General features: G+C 43.8%; 1 protein-coding gene across 1 annotated transcript in view; it reads left to right on the top strand.

Moving 5' to 3' along the window:
* LOC115144693 (unconventional myosin-IXAa-like) overlaps window positions 1–18,522 on the top strand; it is a 259,989-nt gene extending 241,467 nt beyond the window's left edge. The window contains 6 exon segments of the mRNA XM_065002966.1: window positions 3,762–3,885; window positions 4,230–4,283; window positions 10,193–10,389; window positions 16,295–16,437; window positions 17,715–17,980; window positions 17,982–18,522. Of these exon segments, the coding sequence (XP_064859038.1) occupies window positions 3,762–3,885; window positions 4,230–4,283; window positions 10,193–10,389; window positions 16,295–16,437; window positions 17,715–17,980; window positions 17,982–18,068 (871 nt within the window). The 3' untranslated portion in view covers window positions 18,069–18,522.
* Window positions 18,523–21,609: the final 3,087 nt, after the last annotated feature.

The raw sequence follows: 21,609 nt of genomic DNA on the forward strand, positions 1-21,609 counted from the left end.
ACCAGAACGTATTCCAGTCTGTGCCAGCAAAACAGTTCTGTAGCGTAGCAGCCGCGTCATCTGACCACTTCCGTATTAAGCAAATCACCGGTGCTTCCTGCTTTAGTTTTTGCTTGTAAGCAGGAATCAGGAGGATAGAGTTATGGTCAGATTTGCCAAATCGAGGGTGCACGTGTCTGTGTGTGGAGTAAATGTGATCTAGAGTTTTTTTCCCTCTGGTTGCACATGTGACGTGCTGGTAGAAATGAGGTGAAATGGATTTAAGTTTGCCTGCATTTAAAGTCCCCGGCCACTAGGAGTGCTACTTCTGAATGAGCATTTTCTTGTTTGCTTATGTCCTTATAGAGTTGGTAGAGTGCGGACTTAGTGCCAACATTGGTTTGTGGTGGTAAATAGACGGCTACGAATAATATATATGAGAACTCTTGGTAGATTGTGTGGTGTACAGCTTATCATGAGGTACTCTACCTCAGGAGAGCAATACCTCGAGACTTCTTTAATATCAATGAGGTATTCTTAAGGATTCCTCCTAGATGTTTACTTTAACTGCATATAATAAAAATGTAAATATAAGTATAATAAGGAAAGTCAAAAATGTATTGTAATTTAAAAAGCTACAGCAAAAAAATCTTGTTCCTGCAGTCGACAGGTTTTATACCCTCTTTTATACCCTATTCTTTTATACCCTCGATCTTCCTTTCTCATTGTGGTTTACACCATCTCCGATGACGCATTCAGTGGTTAACATCCTGTTAGGCAGGATGTTCTGATTCGCAGTATGCCCGCCTTGACAGGATGCCTAATCTTGGCCGCTCTGACCACGGAATTTCCTATGCAAGCTAGCACAATTTAGTACATTCCATTATCAATAACTTTTAAAACATTACCATTGACTACTTGGCTCTATTATAATGCTACTCCAACCCAACATATTAACTCCCATTACATCTTAAACCTTCACCAACTTAAACCTTCACCAACTTAAACCTTCACCAACTTAAACCTTCACCAACTTAAACCTTCACCAACTTAAATCTTCACCAACTTAAACCTTCACCAACTTAAATCTTCACCAACTTAAACCTTCACCAACTTAAACCTTCACCAACTTAAACCTTCACCAACTTAAACCTTCACCATCTTAAACCTTCACCAACTTAAACCTTCACCATCTTAAACCTTCACCAACTTAAACCTTCACCAACTTAAACCTTCACCAACTTAAACCTTTCATCATTTCAACATTGTAACCTTTCATTATCAACCTCCTACTCGCCCTAAGGCCTTGTTCCGCCAAGCTTAACAAACATAGTCTATATGCATCATACCTTAAAGCAAACAACATTATAACATTGTACTGTAAACTTTCATTATCAACCTCCTAAGGCCGTGTTCCTCTTAAACAAAGTCTATATGCATCATACCTTAAAGCAAACAACATTATAACATTGTTAACCATTTAACTGCATTACTTCAATCATCCTTTACTATCTCCCTTGGTCCATTTCCCAATGCTTTCACCCTTCAACATTTAACATATTTATCCTTTATGGAAATTCCAGTCCAAATGTATTTATTTTTGTTCTTATTCTTCTTTTCCTTAGTCAATGTCAATTCTCTCTCAATGTTCATTCTCCTTTGTGCTCCGTGTGTGTGTGTGTGTGTGTGTGTGTGTGTGTGTGTGTGTGTGTGTGTGTGTGTGTGTGTGTGTGTGTCTGTGTGTCTGTGTGTGTCTGTGTGTGTGCGTGTGCGTGTGGGCTTACAGGATGCAAATGTGTCTCTAAAATGTCACAGAGAACTGGGCCTTAAACTACTACTCTTGATAACCCGAATAGTTGCAACTGTGTAAACAATGGAAGTGACAACGGACGTACCTCAATAGCTTTAATTCATCAGATGAGTGTTATTTCTGTTGCAGATCCCCTCAGACTGCAATCAGTTCCTATAAGACAATATCAATAATAATTTCTAAATTATAGATTGAGCAACAGAAGTCACCTTATTCACTGGTTGCTCATTCTGCCTGTCCTCCTCTAGGAGCTGACTCATTCTGCCTGTCCTCCTCTAGGAGCTGACTCATTCTGCCTGTCCTCCTCTAGGAGCTGACTCATTCTGCCTGTCCTCCTCTAGGAGCTGACTCATTCTGCCTGTCCTCCTCTAGGAGCTGACTCATTCTGCCTGTCCTCCTCTAGGTGTGAGGAGCTGACTCATTCTGCATGTCCTCCTCTAGGTGTGAGGAGCTGATTCATTCTCCCTGTCCTCTTCAAAGAGCTGGCTCATTCTGCCTTTCTTCCTCTAGGTGTGAAGAGCTGACTCATTCTGCCTGTCATCCTCTAGGAGCTGACTCCTTCTGCCTGTCCTCCTCTAGGAGCTGACTCATTCTGCCTGTCCTCCTCTAGGAGCTGACTCATTCTGCCTTTCCTCCTCTAGGTGTGAGGAGCTGACTCATTCTGCCTGTGCTCCTCTAGGTGTGAGGAGCTGACTCATTCTGCCTGTCCTCCTCTAGGTGTGAGGAGCTCATTCATTCTGCCTGTGCTCCTCTAGGTGTGAGGAGCTGCCTCATTCTGCCTGTGCTCCTCTACGTGTGAGGAGCTCACTCATTCTGCCTGTCCTCCTCTAGGTGTGAGGAGCTCACTCATTCTGCCTGTCCTCCTCTAGGTGTGAGGAGCTCACTCATTCTCCCTGTCCTCTTCAAAGAGCTGGCTCATTCTGCCTTTCTTCCTCTAGGTGTGAAGAGCTGACTCATTCTGCCTGTCATCCTCTAGGAGCTGACTCCTTCTGCCTGTCCTCCTCTAGGAGCTGACTCATTCTGCCTGTCCTCCTCTAGGAGCTGACTCATTCTGCCTTTCCTCCTCTAGGTGTGAGGAGCTGACTCATTCTGCCTGTGCTCCTCTAGGTGTGAGGAGCTCATTCTCTGCCTGTGCTCCTCTAGGTGTGAGGAGCTGCCTCATTCTGCCTGTGCTCCTCTACGTGTGAGGAGCTCACTCATTCTGCCTGTCCTCCTCTAGGTGTGAGGAGCTCACTCATTCTGCCTGTCCTCCTCTAGGTGTGAGGAGCTCACTCATTCTGCCTGTCCTCCTCTAGGTGTGAGGAGCTCACTCACTCTGCCTGTCCTCCTCTAGGTGTGTGGAGCTGACTCACTCTGCCTGTCCTCCTCTAGGTGTGAGGAGCTCACTCATTCTGCCTGTCCTCCTCTAGGTGTGAGGAGCTCACTCATTCTGCCTGTCCTCCTCTAGGTGTGAGGACCTCACTCATTCTGCCTGTCCTCCTCTAGGTGTGAGGAGCTCACTCACTCTGCCTGTCCTCCTCTAGGTGTGAGGAGCTGACTCATTCTGCCTGTGCTCCTCTAGGTGTGAGGAGCTCACTCACTGCCTGTCCTCCTCTAGGTGTGAGGAGCTCACTCACTGCCTGTCCTCCTCTAGGTGTGAGGAGCTGACTCATTCTGCCTGTCCTCCTCTAGGTGTGAGGAGCTGACTCATTCTGCCTGTCCTCTAGGTGTGAGGAGCTCACTCACTCTGCCTGTCCTCCTCTAGGTGTGTGGAGCTGACTCACTCTGCCTGTCCTCCTCTAGGTGTGAGGAGCTCACTCATTCTGCCTGTCCTCCTCTAGGTGTGAGGAGCTCACTCATTCTGCCTGTCCTCCTCTAGGTGTGAGGAGCTCACTCACTCTGCCTGTCCTCCTCTAGGTGTGAGGAGCTGACTCATTCTGCCTGTCCTACTCTAGGTGTGAGGAGCTGACTCATTCTGCCTGTGCTCCTCTAGGTGTGTGGAGCTGATCATCGGAGAACAGATGAATAAGTACAGGGCCAGACTGAAGGACATCAACAGTCTGGAGTTTGCTGAGAACAAGGCCAAGAGCAGACTGACACACATCAGGAAGTCCATGGTAAGGCACCAGGACAACAGGGGGTTGTATTCATTAGGCATCAAATGGAAGAAAACAGACAGAAAATTGGAGGGACTTTCTGGACTTGTCCAATAAGAGGGGCTCATTTTCATTGCAAAATGTTTTAAAGCGTTTTCTGTCGTCATAACCTCATGAACACGACCCAGGGGTCTCGTGTGAGGAGAAATGTAACCTTGCCCTCTGACTGAGGTCATCATAGACCTCCCTCTCTGTCTTCCAGTGGTTGACTTTAAACCTTTAACCCTTAATTCCTCTCACACAATGTAATGTCCTCCAACAAAGGTTACCCCCTCTAACCCTATTCTCCCCTTACCCCACTCCAGAAACCTGTACTAATCGCTGTTAAGTTTATTGGCATAACCCGCACGACCACTCCGGTATGTATTCTTAGTATATACTCCATGTGACCACACCCAGTCCTGTTAGCCCATTTGTCTGTGGCGCTGTCAATCAACCAGTCCTGTTAGCCCATTTGTCTGTGGCGCTGTCAATCAACCAGTCCTGTTAGCCCATTTGTCTGTGGCGCTGTCAATCAACCAGTCCTGTTAGCCCATTTGTCTGTGGCGCTGTCAATCAACCAGTCCTGTTAGCCCATTTGTCTGTGGCGCTGTCAATCAACCAGTCCTGTTAGCCCATTTGTCTGTGGCGCTGACAGTCAGTTCTGCATACCCTCACAATGCCATCTCTTCTTTTTTTCTCTCTCTCAATCCTTCTCTCTCCCTCCTCTATATCCGTCCTCTCTCACTGTCCTTCTCTCTTTCCCTCCTCTCTGTCCTCTCTCAATCTCCTCTCCCACCTCTCTCTCCCTCCTTCTCGCTCTCTCAATCTCCTCTCTTTCTCCCTCCCCTCTCTCCCTTCTTCTCCCTCTCCCTCCTCTGTCCCCTCTCTCCCTTCTCTCTCACTCTCTCTCTCTCTCTCTCTCTCCCCTCTCGGTCCTTCTCGCTGTCTTCATCCTCCCTTTCTCTTTATATTTATTTTCCACAGAACATTGTCTTTGTGTCATACTCAGCTTGTCACGTACAATGGGTTCAGAAACTATTCAGTCTCCTTCCCTCTTTCCACATTTTGTTACATTACAGCTTTATTATTCTAAAATGGATAAAATAAATGTTTTACTTAATCTTCACACAATACCCCATAATGACATCACAATACCCCATAATGACATCACAATACCCCACAATGAGTAAAACCTTTTTTTGAGACATTTTTGCACATAAAAAAAGACCATCTCTGCAGCACTCCACCAATCAGGCCTTTATGGTAGAGTGGCCAGATGGAAGCCACTCCTCAGTAAAAGGCACATGACAGCCCGCGTTGAGTTTGTCAAAAGGCACCTAAAGGATTCTCAGACCATGAGAAACAATAATCTCTGGTCTGATGAAACCAAGATCGAACACTTTGTCTTGAATGCCAAGCGTCACTTCTGGAGGAAACCGGGCACCATCCCTACGGTGAAGCATGGGGGTGGCAGCATCATGCTGTGGGGATGGTTTTCAAAGGCAGGGCCTGGGAGACTAGTCAGGATCGAGGGAAAGATGAACGGAGAAAAGTACAGAGATGCAGAGTGCTCAGGACCTCAGACTGGGGCGAAGGTTCACCTTCCAACAGGTCAACGACCCTAAGCACATAGCCAATTGGCTTTGGAACGAGTCTCTGAATGTCCTTTAGTGGCCCAGCCAGAGCCCGGACTTGAACCCGATTAAACATCTTTGGAGAGACCTGAAAATATCTGTGCAACGATGCTCCACATCCAACCTGACAGAGTTTGAGAGGATCTGCAGAGAAGAATGAGAGAAACTCCCCAAATACAGGTGTGCCAAGCTTGTAGCGTAATACCCAAGATGACTCAAAGCTGTAATCGTTGCCAAAGGTGCTTCAACAGAGTACTGAGTAAAGGGTCTGAATACTTACACTTCTGTTCAAAAGTTTGGGGTCACTTAGAAATGTCCATGTTTTTTAAAGAAAAGCACATTTTTTGCCCATTAAAATAGCATCACATTGATCAGAAATACAGTGTAGACATGGTTAATGTTGTAAATTACTATTGAAGCTGGAAACGGCAGATTTTTTAAAAGGAATATCTACATAGGCGTACAGAGGCCCATTATCAGCAACCATCACTCCTGTATTCCAATGGCACGTTGTGTTAGCTAATCCAAGTTTATCATTTTACAAGGCTAATTGGTCATTAGAAAACCCTTTTGCAATTATGTTAGCACAGCTGAAAACTGTTGTTCTGATTAAAGATGCAATAAAACTGGCCTTCTATAGACTAGTTGAGTATCTGGAGCATCAGAATTTGTGGGTTCGATTACAGGCTCAAAATGGCCAGAAACAAAGAACTTTCTTCTGAAACTAGTTAGTCTATTCTTGTTCTGAAAAATGAAGGATATTCCATGCAAGAAATTGCCAAGAAACTGAAGATCTGGTAGAACGCTGTGTCCTACTCCCTTCACAGAACAGCGCAAACTGTCTCTAACCAGAGTAGAAAGAGGAGTGGGCGGTCCCGGTGCACAACTGAGCAAGAGGACAAGTACATTAGTGTCTAGTTTGAGAAACAGACGCCTCACAAGTCCTCAACTGGCAGCTTCATTAAATAGTACCCGTAAAATACCAGTCTCAATGTCAGCAGTGAAGAGGCGACTCCGGGATGCTGGCCTTCTAGGCAGAGTTCCTCTGTCCAGTGTCTGTGTTCTTTTGCCCGTCTTAATATTTTATCTGTATTGGCCAGTCTGAGATATGGCTTTTTCTTTGCATCTCTGCCTAGAAGACTTTTCATCCCTAACCATAACATTTTCTGACAAGATAGAACTGCCAAAGGGGGCTGTGTTGCAATCTACTGCAGAGATAGCCTGCAGAGTTCTGTCTTACTATCCAGGTCTGTACCCAAACAATCGAGCTTCCTACTTTTAAAAATCCACCTTTCCAGAAACAAGTCTCTAACCATTGCCACTTGATATAGACCACCCTCTGTCCCCAGCTGTGCCCTGGACACCATATGTGAATTGATTGCCCCCCATCTATCTTCAGAGTTCGTGCTGCTAGGTGACCTAAACTGGGACATGCTTAACACCCCGGCTATCCTACAATCTAAGCTTGATGCCCTCAATCTCACACAAATTATAAATGTACCCATCAGGTACAACCCCAAATCCGTAAACACGGGCACCCTCATAGATATCATCCTAAGCAACTTGCCCTCCAAATACACCTCTGCTGTTTTCAACCAAGATCTCAGCGATCACTGCCTCATTGCCTGCATCCGTAATGGGTCTGCGGTCAAACGACCACCCCTCATCACTGTCAAACGCTCCCTAAAACACTTCAGCGAGCAGGCCTTGCTAATCGACCTGGCCCAGGTATCCTGGAAGGATATTGACCTCATCCCGTCAGTAGAGGATGCCTGGTTATTCTTTAAAAGTGCCTTCCTCACCATCTTAAGTAAGCATGCCCCATTCAAAAATGTTGAACCAGGAACAGATATAGCCCTTTGTTGTCTCCAGACCTGACTGCCCTTGACCAGCACAAAAACATTTTGTGGCATTTTGCATTAGCATCGAATAGCCCCCACGACATGCAACATTTCAAGGAAGTCAGGAACCAATATACACAGGCAGTTAGGAAAGCTGAGGCTAGCTTTTTCAAGCAGAAATGTGCATCCTGTAGCACAAACTTAAAAAGGTTCTGGGACACTGTAAATAGCCCATCTGTAAATAGCCTATCCAACTACCTCATCCCCATACTGTATTTATTTATTTATTTATCCTGCTCCTTTGCACCCCAGTATCTCTACTTGCACATTCATCTTCTGCACATCTACCATTCCAGTGTGTAATTGCTAATTTGTAATTACTTCGCCACCATGGTCTATTTATTGCCTTACCTCCCTTGTCCTACCTCATTTGCACACATTGTATTTAGACTTTTTCTACTGTATTATTGACGGTATGTTTGTTTATTCCATGTGTAACTCTGTGTTGTTGTATGTGTCGAACTGCTTTGCTTTATCTTGGCCAGGTCGCAGTTGCAAATGAGAACTTGTTCTCAACTTGTCTACCTGGTTAAATAAAGGTGAAATAAAAAAATAAAAAATAAAATAAATGATGGGGTATTGTGTGTGTGCGTATATTGATGAGAGCAAAAAAATGTATTCAATTTTAGAATAAGGCTGTAATGTAACAAAATGTGGAAAAAGTCAAGGGGTCTGAATACTTTCTGATGCATCTCCACACCGATGGCACCATTGATTTGTAATAAATATCAACCTTTAATTTATTATGTTTTAATTCAAACAGTTCTATGATGAATGTATTATGACTGTCAACGGTCATTACTAGGTCACGTGAGCGAAATGAGAGCTGTGGTTGGTTCATTGGACAGATAGGCAGAGGAGTGCTTAGTGTCTGTTAACAATGAGATCTGTGGTTGGTTCGTTGGATAGATAGGCAGAGTAGTGGTTGGTTCGTTGGACAGATAGGCAGAGCAGTGGTTGGTTCATTGGACAGATATGCAGAGCAGTGGTTGGTTCGTTGGACAGATGGGCAGAGCAGTGGTTGGTTCATTGGACAAATAGGCAGAGCAGTGGTTGGTTCGTTGGACAGATTGGTAGAGCAGTGGTTGGTTCGTTGGACAGATAGGCAGAGCAGTGGTTGGTTCGTTGGACAGATGGACAGAGCAGTGGTTGGTTCGTTGGATAGATGGGCAGAGCAGTGGTTGGTTTGTTGGACAGATGGGCAGAGCAGTGGTTGGTTCATTGGACAGATATGCAGAGCAGTGGTTGGTTCATTGGACAGATAGGCAGAGGAGTGCTTAGTGTCTGTTAACAATGAGATCTGTGGTTGGTTCGTTGGATAGATAGGCAGAGTAGTGGTTGGTTCGTTGGACAGATAGGCAGAGCAGTGGTTGGTTCATTGGACAGATATGCAGAGCAGTGGTTGGTTCGTTGGACAGATGGGCAGAGCAGTGGTTGGTTCATTGGACAAATAGGCAGAGCAGTGGTTGGTTCGTTGGACAGATTGGTAGAGCAGTGGTTGGTTCGTTGGACAGATAGGCAGAGCAGTGGTTGGTTCGTTGGACAGATGGGCAGAGCAGTGGTTGGTTTGTTGGACAGATGGGCAGAGCAGTGGTTGGTTCGTTGGACAGATAGGCAGAGCAGTGGTTGGTTCGTTGGACAGATGGGCAGAGCAGTGGTTGGTTCATTGGACAGATATGCAGAGCAGTGGTTGGTTCGTTGGACAGATAGGCAGAGCAGTGGTTGGTTCATTGGACAGATATGCAGAGCAGTGGTTGGTTCGTTGGACAGATAGGCAGAGCAGTGGTTGGTTCGTTGGACAGATAGGCAGAGCAGTGGTTGATTCGTTGGATAGATGGGCAGAGCGTCGGTTGGTTTGTTGGACAGATTTGCAGAGTGGTGGTTGGTTCGTTGGACAGATAGGCAGAGCGGTGGTTGGTTTGTTGGACAGATATGCAGAGCAGTGGTTGGTTCGTTGGACAGACATGCAGAGCAGTGGTTGGTTCGTTGGACAGATAGGCAGAGCAGTGGTTGGTTCGTTGGACAGATGGGCAGAGCAGTGGTTGGTTCGTTGGACAGATAGGCAGAGCAGTGGTTGGTTCGTTGGACAGATAGGCAGAGCGGTGGTTGGTTTCTGTTAGCATGCTTTGTTTAATTTCTGTTTTGAAGTGCTGCATCCCGACCAAACCAAACCCCAAGGCTAACACAACATGTTTTTAAAAAATATATATGTTTTTGCTTAAATGACCCTCGTCAACCGTATCACTGTATAAATGACCCTCGTCAACCGTATCACTGTATAAATGACCCTCGTCAACTATATCACTGTATAAATGACCCTGGTCAACTATATCACTGTATAAATGACCCTGGTCAACTATATCACTGTATAAATGACCCTCGTCAATCGTATCACTGTATAAATGACCCTCGTCAACTATATCACTGTATAAATGACCCTGGTCAACTATATCACTGTATAAATGACCCTCGTCAACTATGTCACACATTGAGTTTTCTGTCCAGCCATATTGAACACTCATGTCTCAGGCTGTCTCCACTGTGTATGTGTCGTTAGTAGAAACAATAATCATGACACTGAGTCCGATGTGAACCATTAGATCAGCCTCTATTCTAACTATCTAATAGCCCATTGTAGCCTAGCCTAATAGCCTAGCCTAATAGCTTATCCTATCTAGTGACCTAGCCTAGTCTAGACGATCTTATAGCCTAGCTTCTATCCTAACTAGCTTTGTGTCCTGTGTCCTATAGGGCAAAGGTCGTCTGCGGAGGGGTAGCAGCCACCACACGCCCTCCCCGCCCCTCAGCCCCAGAGTGCTCCCGGTGGTGGACGGGGAGAGTGCAGAGGAGGAGCGGGCAGAGCCAGGGCTGACAGAACAGCAGCAGGCCACCATGCAGCAGGAAGAGAGGGTCCTCACGGAGCAGATTGAGGGCCTGCAGAGAGAGAAGTGAGCCTGATTGTCCCTTATTATTAACAGTATTCACAAGTCACTATACTCTACTAAAACTCTAATACTTTAGAACTCTGGAACTCTAGAACAACTCTAGTACTCTAGAACAACTCTAGTACTCTAGAACAACTCTAGTACTCTAGAACAACTCTACAACTCTAGTACTCTAGAACTCTAGAACAACTCTAGTACTCTAGAACAACTCTAGTACTCTAGAACTCTAGTACTCTAGAACTCTAGTACTCTAGGGCTCTTCCTCAAAAATCAAAGTACAGTAAAGCAGTGGTCACAAACCTTTTCTGACTCAAGATCACTTTCTGAGTCAAAATGCAAGCTGAGATTTACCGCTCCGATTTAAACGTAAGCCTTTGCAACATTAACCAATTAAAAACAGTTCTGTATCAATAATGTTTGTGCAGTAGGCTATAGGCCCAATACATTTTCACTGCATATTGGCTTTGCTTGAATTGCCCTGCCAATGCATTGTTCAGACCATTTAAATAAATATGTATTTCAAAATTTGAGATGTGCAATATGATCACACTGGTAATAGATCAGTTGTTGTATTTACTGGTAGGACACAGCTGAGTGACTCACGTTTAAATAATGTACTTTTTATTGTTATTTTACTGGGCTGATGGTGCCCGCACTTGATGGTCAGTCTCAGCGGAGGGAGAGAGCAGCAGACTGAGGGTCAGTCTCAGTGGAGGGAGAGAGCAGCAGACTGAGGGTCAGTCTCAGCGGAGGGAGAGAGCAGCAGACTGAGGGTCAGTCTCAGCGGAGGGAGAGAGCAGCAGACTGAGGGTCAGTCTCAGCAGAGAGAGAGAGCAGCAGACTGAGGGTCAGTCTCAGCGGAGGGAGAGAGCAGCAGACTGAGGGTCAGTCTCAGCGGAGGGAGAGAGCAGCAGACTGAGGGTCAGTCTCAGCGGAGGGAGAGAGCAGCAGACTGAGGGTCAGTCTCAGCGGAGGGAGAGAGCAGCAGACTGAGGGTCAGTCTCAGCGGAGGGAGAGAGTAGCAGACTGAGGGTCAGTCTCAGCGGAGGGAGAGAGCAGCAGACTGAGGGTCAGTCTCAGCGGAGGGAGAGAGCAGCAGACTGAGGATCCGTCTCTCAACATCCCTCCTCTGTCCCTTTCCTCCACTGACACTGACCAAAAAGAGACACCGTCTTCCAGCTGATAGGGAAACTCGAGTCGCACCGCATTACTTCTGCCTCATGCACAAATTCATGTTGTTACTCCTATGAACAGAGGAAGTGAAATATTCCTCAATATTGAAAAAGACCCAAGCCGTTAATAATAATAACAACCTAAGCCTATAGGTACACTTTTCTACTCATTCATTACAGCTGGTTACAGAGCGAGTGGAGAAGCTCATTTTATGACTTATAAAAGTGTTGACAGTGCTGAGTGAAAACTTAAATATGAACTCACTCATGAAAACGGCAACTCTCTGCTGTATTCGTTGACAGTCTCTCTCTAGTCATGGAACACAAGGCTTTATTGTTGGGTTTTTTACAGAAATGTTTGGCGATCGACTAGGAATGCCTTGGCGAATGACCGGTTGGTGACCACTGCAGTAATGTATATTGTCTTGGGAACAACTTTGTTGATAACAAGAGAAAGAGCCTAGTTCTGCTCAATGAGTAATTCTGTAGACAGGGTAATATATAATAACAATAATATATGCGTCATTTAGCAGATGGTAATATATGCGTCATTTAGCAGATGGTAATATATGCGTCATTTAGCAGATGGTAATATATGCGTCATTTAGCAGATGGTTAATATGTCATTTAGCAGATGGTTAATATATGCGTCATTTAGCAGATGGTTAATATGTCATTTAGCAGATGGTGATATATATGTCATTTAGCAGATGGTTAATATGTCATTTAGCAGATGGTAATATATGCGTCATTTAGCAGATGGTAATATATGTCATTTAGCAGATGGTGATATATGCGTCATTTAGCAGATGGTAATATATGTCATTTAGCAGATGGTAATATATATATGTCATTTAGCAGATGGTAATATATGCGTCATTTAGCAGATGGTAATATATGTCATTTAGCAGATGGTAATATATGCGTCATTTAGCAGATGGTAATATATGTCATTTAGCAGATGGTAATATATGTCATTTAGCAGATGGTAATATATGTCATTTAGCAGATGGTAATATATGTCATTTAGCAGATGGTAATATATGTCATTTAGCAGATGGTAATATATGTCATTTAGCAGATGGTAATATATGCGTCATTTAGCAGATGGTAATATATGTCATTTAGCAGATGGTAATATATGCGTCATTTAGCAGATGGTAATATATGTCATTTAGCAGATGGTAATATATATATGTCATTTAGCAGATGGTGATATATGCGTCATTTAGCAGATGGTAATATATGTCATTTAGCAGATGGTGATATATATATGTCATTTAGCGGATGGTAATATATGCGTCATTTAGCAGATGGTAATATATGTCATTTAGCAGATGGTCATACATGTCATTTAGCAGATGGTGATATATATATGTCATTTAGCAGATGGTAATATATGTCATTTAGCAGATGGTAATATATGTCATTTAGCAGATGGTAATATATGTCATTTAGCAGATGGTAATATATGTCATTTAGCAGATGGTAATATATGTCATTTAGCAGATGGTAATATATGTCATTTAGCAGATGGTAATATATGTCATTTAGCAGATGGTAATATATGTCATTTAGCAGATGGTAATATATATCTTTTAGCAGATGGTCATATATGTCATTTAGCAGATGGTAATATATGCGTCATTTAGCAGATGGTAATATATGTCATTTAGCAGATGGTAATATATATATGTCATTTAGCAGATGGTGATATATGCGTCATTTAGCAGATGGTAATATATGTCATTTAGCAGATGGTGATATATGTCATTTAGCGGATGGTAATATATGCGTCATTTAGCAGATGGTAATATATGTCATTTAGCAGATGGTAATATATGTCATTTAGCAGATGGTGATATATATATGTCATTTAGCGGATGGTAATATATGCGTCATTTAGCAGATGGTAATATATGTTATTTAGCAGATGGTAATATATGTCATTTAGCAGATGGTAATATATGTCATTTAGCAGATGGTGATATATATGTCATTTAGCAGATGGTAATACATGTCATTTAGCAGATGGTAATATATGTCATTTAGCAGATGGTAATATATGTCATTTAGCAGATGGTAATATATGCGTCATTTAGCAGATGGTATTATACATGTCATTTAGCAGATGGTATATATGTCATTTAGCAGATGGTATATATGTCATTTAGCAGATGGTAATATATATCTTTTAGCAGATGGTCATACATGTCATTTAGCAGATGGTAATATATATGTTATTTAGCAGATGGTAATATATGTCATTTAGCAGATGGTCATACATGTCACTTAGCAGATGGTAATATATGCGTCATTTAGCAGATGGTAATATATGCGTCATTTAGCAGATGGTCATACATGTCATTTAGCAGATGGTGATATATATGTCATTTAGCAGATGGTAATACATGTCATTTAGCAGATGGTAATATATGCGTCATTTAGCAGATGGTCATACATGTCATTTAGCAGATGGTAATATATGCGTCATTTAGCAGATGGTCATACATGTCATTTAGCAGATGGTGATATATATGTCATTTAGCAGATGGTAATACATGTCATTTAGCAGATGGTAATATATGCGTCATTTAGCAGATGGTCATACATGTCATTTAGCAGATGGTAATATACATGTCATTTAGCAGATGGTAATATACATGTCATTTAGCAGATGGTAATATATGCGTCATTTAGCAGATGGTCATACATGTCATTTAGCAGATGGTAATATACATGTCATTTAGCAGATGGTAATATACATGTCATTTAGCAGATGGTAATATACATGTCATTTAGCAGATGGTAATACATGTCACTTAGCAGATGGTAATATATGCGTCATTTAGCAGATGGTAAATCAGTGCCTTGCAAAAGTATTCATCCCCCTTGGTGTTTTTCCTATTTTGTTGCATTACAACCTGTAATTATAATGTATTTTTATTTTGACTTCATGTAATGGACAGACACAAAATAGTCCAAATTGGTGAAGTGAAGTGAAAAAAAATTACTTGTTTCAAAAAAATGTAAAAAATGTATAGATATGGAAAAGTGGTGCGTGCGTATAGATACGTATTTATTCACCCCTTTGCTATAAAACCCCTAAATAAGATCTGGTGCAACCAATTACCTTCAGAAGTCACATCATTAGTTAAATAAAGTCCATCTGTGTGCAATCTAAGTGTCACATGATCTGTCACCTGATCTCAGTATACATACACCTGTTGTGAAAGGCCCCAGAGTCTGCAACACCGCTAAGCAAGGGGCACCATGAAGACCAAGGAGCTCTCCAAACAGGTCAGGGACAAAGTTGTGGCGAAGTACAGATCAGGGTTGAGTTATAAAAAAATATCCGAAACATTGAACATCCCACGGAACACGATTAAAATGTTTTTTAAAGAATATGACACCACAACAAACCTGCCAAGAGAAGGCCGCCCACAAACTCACGGACCAGGCAAGCAGGTCATTAATTAGAGAGGCAACAAAGAGACCAAACATAACCCTGAAGGATCTGCAAAACTCCACAGCGGAGATTGGAGTATCTGTCCATAGGACCATTTTAACCCGTACAGTACACTCCACAGAGCTGGGCTTTACGCAAGAGTTTCCAGAAAAAAGCCATGGCTTAAAGAGAAAAATAAGCAAACACGTTTGATGTTCGCCAAGAGGCATGTGGGAGACTCCCCAAACATATGGAAGGTACTCTGGTCAGACTATAATTGAGCTTTTTGGCCATCAAGGAAAATGCTATGTCTGGCGAAAACCCAGCACCTCTCATCACCCCAAGAACACTATCCAAGAACACCATATCATCCCAAGAACACCAATAACAATTTGACCCCCACAGGAAATCTTCACTGGCAGTTATAGAAAGACCCATTTACTATATAACCATTGATTCTTGAAGAATATAACTTATAAATGCCTCAAATGTTTCAACTGCATTACACAGTGAAGGATGGTGGTGGCAGCATCATGCTGTGGAGATGTTTTTCATCGGCAGGGACTGGGAAACTGGTCAGAATTGAAGGAATGATGGATGGTGCTAAATACAGGGATATTCTTGAGGGAAACCTGTTTCAGTCTTCCAGAGATTTAAGCTGGGATGGAGGTTCACCTTCCAGCAGGACAATGATCCTAAGCGTACTGCTAAAGCAACACTTGAGTGGTTTAAGGGGAAACATTTAAATGTCTTGGAATGGCCTAGTCAAAGCCCAGACCTCAATCCAATTGAGAATCTGTGGTATGACTTAAAGGTTGCTACACACCAGCAGAACCCATCCAACAGCTAGAGCAGTTTTGCCTTGAAGAATGGGCAAAAATCTCAGTGGCTAGATGTGCCAACTTATAGAGACATACCCCGAGAGACTTGCAGCTGTAATTGTTGCATAAAGTGGATCTACAAAGTATTGACTTTGGGGGGGTGAATAGTTATGCACGCTCAAGTTTTTCATTTTTTTGTCTTAATTCTTGTTTGTTTCACAAGAAAAAATATTTTGCATCTTCAAAGTGGTAGGCATGTGTAAATCAAATGATACAAACCCCCCAAATATCTATTTTAATTCCAGGTTGTAAGGCAACAAAATAGGAAAAATGCCAAGGGGGGAGAAGACTTTCACAAGTCACTGTATGTCATTTAGCAGATGGTTTTATCCAAAGCGTCTTACATTCATGTGTCCATACATTCTGTGTGTGTGTGTGTGTGTGTGTGTGTGTGTGTGTGTGTGTAGGGAGGAGTTAACATATGAGATGTTGATCTTGGAGCCGCGGGCGTCTGATGACGAGACTCTGGAGTCGGAAGCCTCGATAGGAACAGCAGACAGCTCTGAGAAACTCAACATGGACCCTGAAGGAGCCGCCTTCAACCCCTCTGGTGAGACTGGTGTGTGTGTGTGTGTGTGTAGTAAACACTTTTCTCTACCATGTAGGGAAGTAAAAGTGGATATCTAGTCAATTCTACAACTGAATGCATTCAACTGAAATGTGTCTTCCACACCAGAGAGGTGCGGGGGGCAGTTAAGTGCCCTGCAGAGTGACAGATTCTTTACCTTGTCGGTTCGGGATTCGAACCAGCAACCGTTCGGTTACTGACCCAACGCTCCTACCCACCAGGCTACCTGCCACCCCCCATGTACACTTTATACAAAAGTATGTGAACACCTCTTCAAATTAGTGAATTGGGCTATTTCAGCCACACCTGTTGCTGACAGGTGTATAAAATCTAGCACACCGCCATGCAATCTACATAGACAAACATTGGCAGTAGATTGGCCCGTACTGAAGAGCTCAGTGACTTTCTCAGTACAAGTCATAGGATGCCACCTTTCCAACAAGTCAGTTCAACACATTTCTGCCCTGCTAGACCTGCCCCAGTCAACTGTAAGTGCTTTTATTGTGAAGTGGAAACGTCTAGGAGCAACAACGGCTTAGCCGTGAAGTGGTAGGCCACACAAGCTCACAGAATGGAACCGCCGAGTGCTGAAAATTCTGTCCTCCTAGGAGAACACTACCTGCCCCCACTGTAAAGTTTGGTGGAGGAAGAATAATGGTCAGTTAATTTTTTTCATGGTTCGGGCAAGGCCCTTTAGTTCCAGTGAAGGGAAATTGTAATGCTACAGCATACAATGGCATTCTAAACGATTCAATGCTTCTAACTTTGTGGCAACAGTTTGGTTAAAGTCCTTTTCTGTTTCAGCATGACAATGCCCCCAGGCACAAAGAGAGGTCCATACAGAAATGGTTTGTTGAGATTGGTGTGGAAAAACGTGACTGGTCTGCACAGAGCCCTGACCTGAACTTTGGGATGAATTGGAACGAGTCAGACCTAATCGCCCAACATCAGTACCCGACCGCACTAATGCTCTTCTTGCTAAATGGAAGCAAGTCCCCGCAGGAATGTTCCAACATCTACTGGAAAGCCTTCCCAGAAGAGTGGAGGCTGTTATAGCAGAATAGGGTGGGCCAACTCCATATTAATGCCCATGATTTTTGAATGAGATGTTCGACGAGCAGGTGTCCACATACTTTTAGTCATGAAGTGTATGTAGTATGTAACATGTATGTATATATGTAACAAAAAAAGCTATTTTGTCCTTGGGAGGGGGTCGTGGCGGGGTGGATATATTTTTAAAACCCTAACCCTTTCAACAGGCACCTATCACTCCCGGAAGTCTGAAGCAAAGAGCCGCCGCTGCCTCCGGAGACAACCCGACTCGGTCGACTCCACCTCCTCCTCCTCCTCCATTATACCTCAATCCCCCAACTACCGCTTCCGCTCCTCCTCCTCCGGCCCCCTACTCTCCTCCTGCTCCTTGGGCCTAGGAGCCCCCTTAGTGGAGTCCGAGGGGGACCCGAGTGGCACTGTGGGGGTGAAGAGTCGCCACCGGCTCAGGTTGAGTAGAAGCTCGCCGCGCGAGGCCCCTGAGGGCCTGCTGGAGGGAGTCAGACTTCAGCTCACTGCCCCAACAGCTGGTTCTGTATGGCAGTAACGAGTTTATGGTATGAGGGAGAGTTGCAGTGGAGACAAGACATCCGAACCGCCTTCCATCCTCCATACCAATAGTGTGTAAGGGGGGAAAGAGGGAGGGAGGAAGTGAAACAGGGCTGGAATGAGTCATGTGGGCATCCATCTCGCACTGCTGTCCTTCTCTAGCTCTGCCCATCTCTATCCTACTTCTCAGTGCCCGGAGGAACGCCACCCTTCCCATGATGCAGTTGGGTGCCGTCCTCTCGGCGGGAGAAGTGAAAGGTGATGGAGAAACACAAAGAGAGATGGAATGATGAATGGATGAAAGAAGGAGGAAGCCTCAGAACTGAGATGGAGGACTGGCAGGAGGCTGTAAAGGAATAAAACAGTGACTAAACGCCAGAAAGCAAGTGAGTGAGGAACGGATGAGGGTAGCCGCCTTGACTCACCTGACCTTTGACTTCCAAGCCCCTTGACCCCTGCTGGAGCCTCGGGGGGCACTAGGGGCTGGAGATAAGAAAAGAGAGAAGCAAGTAGACAGCGCCTTCTTTTGAACGCAGGTCTACGGTGGCTTGAGCCAGAGTCACTGACTGAGAGGACTATCGGCCATTTTGATACGAGCCACTCAGCTACTCTCCGGCCATTTTGATACAAGCTACTCAGCTACTCTCCGGGCCATTTTGATACAAGCTACTCAGCTACTCTCCGGGCCATTTTGATACAAGCTACTCAGCTACTCTCCGGGCCATTTTGATACAAGCTACTCAGCTACTCTCCGGGCCATTTTTGATACAAGCTACTCAGCTACTCTCCGGGCCATTTTGATACAAGCCGTTCAGCTACTTTCGCGTCCGCTTTCACGTTTACACAACACAACCTGTCCATGAGGCCGCATGCTCCTTCATTACACGTGTTTCCTATGCCAGTTAAAGAGACTATGGCGATGATGTGTTATAAATATGTATTATGTGACTTAATTGTTATGTTATTAAAAATATATAAATGGAAGGAACTCCAATGCTGGGGTTGTTCAATGTTTATAATAACCGTCTCTTATCTGGAATCTTTTGCAAAGGGAAGTGTGTGAGATTCAGGTTATGGTTTTGTTTCTTATTTGTTTGTTTGTGTTTTTGTTGATTTTTAACACTGCAAAAAAAATGTTTTAAAGCGTTTTCTGTCGCATCCCATAATGATCTCGACCCAGTGTTCAGTTAGTGCCACTTCTTCTCTTGTGTAAAAATACAATTCAACAGCAAGAGGCTGATGGCAGTCTATTGTGACACATAAGTTACAACCATCACGCCACTGTTGCCATTGTGGTTGATATGGTGACAGTGGATTTCAATGTTTATCAGATATAATGCATTGTAATGCCTTTTCCACCATTGGTCTGTGTTCCCCCACAATCCTACGTTGATGTTACATTGATCCTACATTTGTTCTGAAACATCTGTGTTAAGAGTAACCAAATCAAGGCTCAATCTTTGGGGGGTAAATTTCTGGGTACATTACTATTGTTGCTGTTGTTATAGTTACCGCTGAAACTATTGTCACCTTAGAAGAAATCCTATCTGTACCAAGAGGTGGTGTGTGTGTGTGTGTGTGTGTGTGTGTAAGTGAAACTTCTTCATGAGTGTGTGCGTGGGCTTACAGGATGCAAATGTGTCTCTAAAAATGTCACAGAGAACGTCTAGAAACCGTTTTTCGTAATTATGGGGTTATTGTGTGTAGATTGATGAGGGGAAATGTTTTATTTCATCCATTTTAGAATAAGGCTGTAAGGTAACAAAATTGTGGAAATAGTAAATGGGTCTGAATACTTTCCGAATGAACTGTACGTGTCAGAGGACTGAGAACCAACCACACACACACAGTCCTCTGACATCCATCTATACACAATAACCCCATAATTACAAAAACAGGTTTTTAGACATGTTTGCTAATAAAAAATTATAATATTATAGAAATACCTTATTTACGTAAGTATTCAGACCCTTTTGCTATGAGACTCGAAATTAAGACCAGGTGCATCCTGTTTCCATTGATCATCCTTGAGATGTTTTTACACTTGATTGGAGTCTATCTACTTGTGGTAAATTCAATTGATTGGGCATGATTTGGAAAGGCACACACCTGTCTATATAAGGTCCTACAGTTGACAGTGCATGTCAGAGCAGAAACCAAGCCATGAGGTCGAAGGAACTGTCTCCAGGGCCCCAATACAAGATTGTGTCGAGGCACAGATCTGGGGAAGGGTACTAAAAAGTGTCTGCAGCATTGACGTTCCCCAAGAACACTGTGGTCTCCATCATTCTTAAATGGAAGAAGTTTGGATCCACCAAGACTCTTCTTAAAGCTTGCCGCCCGGACAAACGGAGAAATTGGGGCCTTGGTCAGGGAGGTGACCAACAACCCGATGGTCACTCTGACAGAGCTCCAGAGTTGCTCTGTGGAGATAGGAGAACAATCCAGAAGGACAACCATCTCTGCAGAACTCTACCAATCAGGCCTTTATGGTAGAATGGCCAGATGGAAGCCACTCCTCAGTAAAAGGCACATGACAGCCCGCTTGGAGTTTGTCAAAAGGTACCTTAGGGACTCTCAGACCACGAGAAACAAGATTTTCATATCTTATGAAACCAAGATTGAACTCTTTGGCCTGAATACCAAGTGTCACATCTGGAGGAAACCTGAACCATTCCTACGGTGAAGCATGCTGGTGACAGCATCATCCTTTGGGGATGTTTTTTAGCGGCAAGGACTGGGAAACTAGTCAGGATCGAGGGAAAGATGAACGGAGCAGAGTACAGAGAGAGATCCTTGATGCTCCAGAGCACTCAGGAGCTCAGACTGGGGCGAAGGTTCACCTTCCAAAAGGACAACGACCCTAAGCACACAGCCAAGACAATGCAGGAGTAGCTTCGGGACAGGTCTCTGAATGTCCTTTAGTGGCCCAGCTAGAGCCTGGACTTGAACCTAATCGAACATCTTTGGAGAGACCTGAAAAAACCTGTGCAGCAACACTCCCCATCCAACCTGACAGAGCTTAAGAGGATCTGCAGAGTAGAATGGGAGAAACTCCCCAAATACAGGTGTGCCAAGCGTGTTGCGTTATACCCAAGAAGACTTGAGGCTCTAATCACTGCCAAAGGTGCTTCAACAAAGTACTGAGTAAAGGGTCTGAATATTTAAATATGTTTATTTTGTATACATTTGCAAAATATTCTTAAAACATGTTTTTGCTTTGTCATTATGAGGTATTGTATTTAGATTAATGAGGGGGGAGGGGACAATTTAATCCATTTTAGAATAAGGCTGTAACGTAACAACATGTGGGAAAAGTCAAGGGGTCTGAATACTTTCCGAATGCTCTGTATGTGTCCCATACATCCTTGATGCCAAGTCCTTCACCTCTGACTCGTCCTTCCTAGGTGTTTACATTGGTTGAAATATGAGTGAACCTTTCCATCCATTTACTCTGAGCTCAATGTGCATTTAAACACCTCACACAGAAAAGGCCATCAGTTTCAACCGTCCAGTGGGATTAAACAGACAGACGACTATCTCTGCTACTCTGAC

Source organism: Oncorhynchus nerka, linkage group LG17 (genome assembly GCF_034236695.1).
Source record: "Oncorhynchus nerka isolate Pitt River linkage group LG17, Oner_Uvic_2.0, whole genome shotgun sequence".
In the NCBI taxonomy this organism is placed as follows: domain Eukaryota; kingdom Metazoa; phylum Chordata; class Actinopteri; order Salmoniformes; family Salmonidae; genus Oncorhynchus; species Oncorhynchus nerka.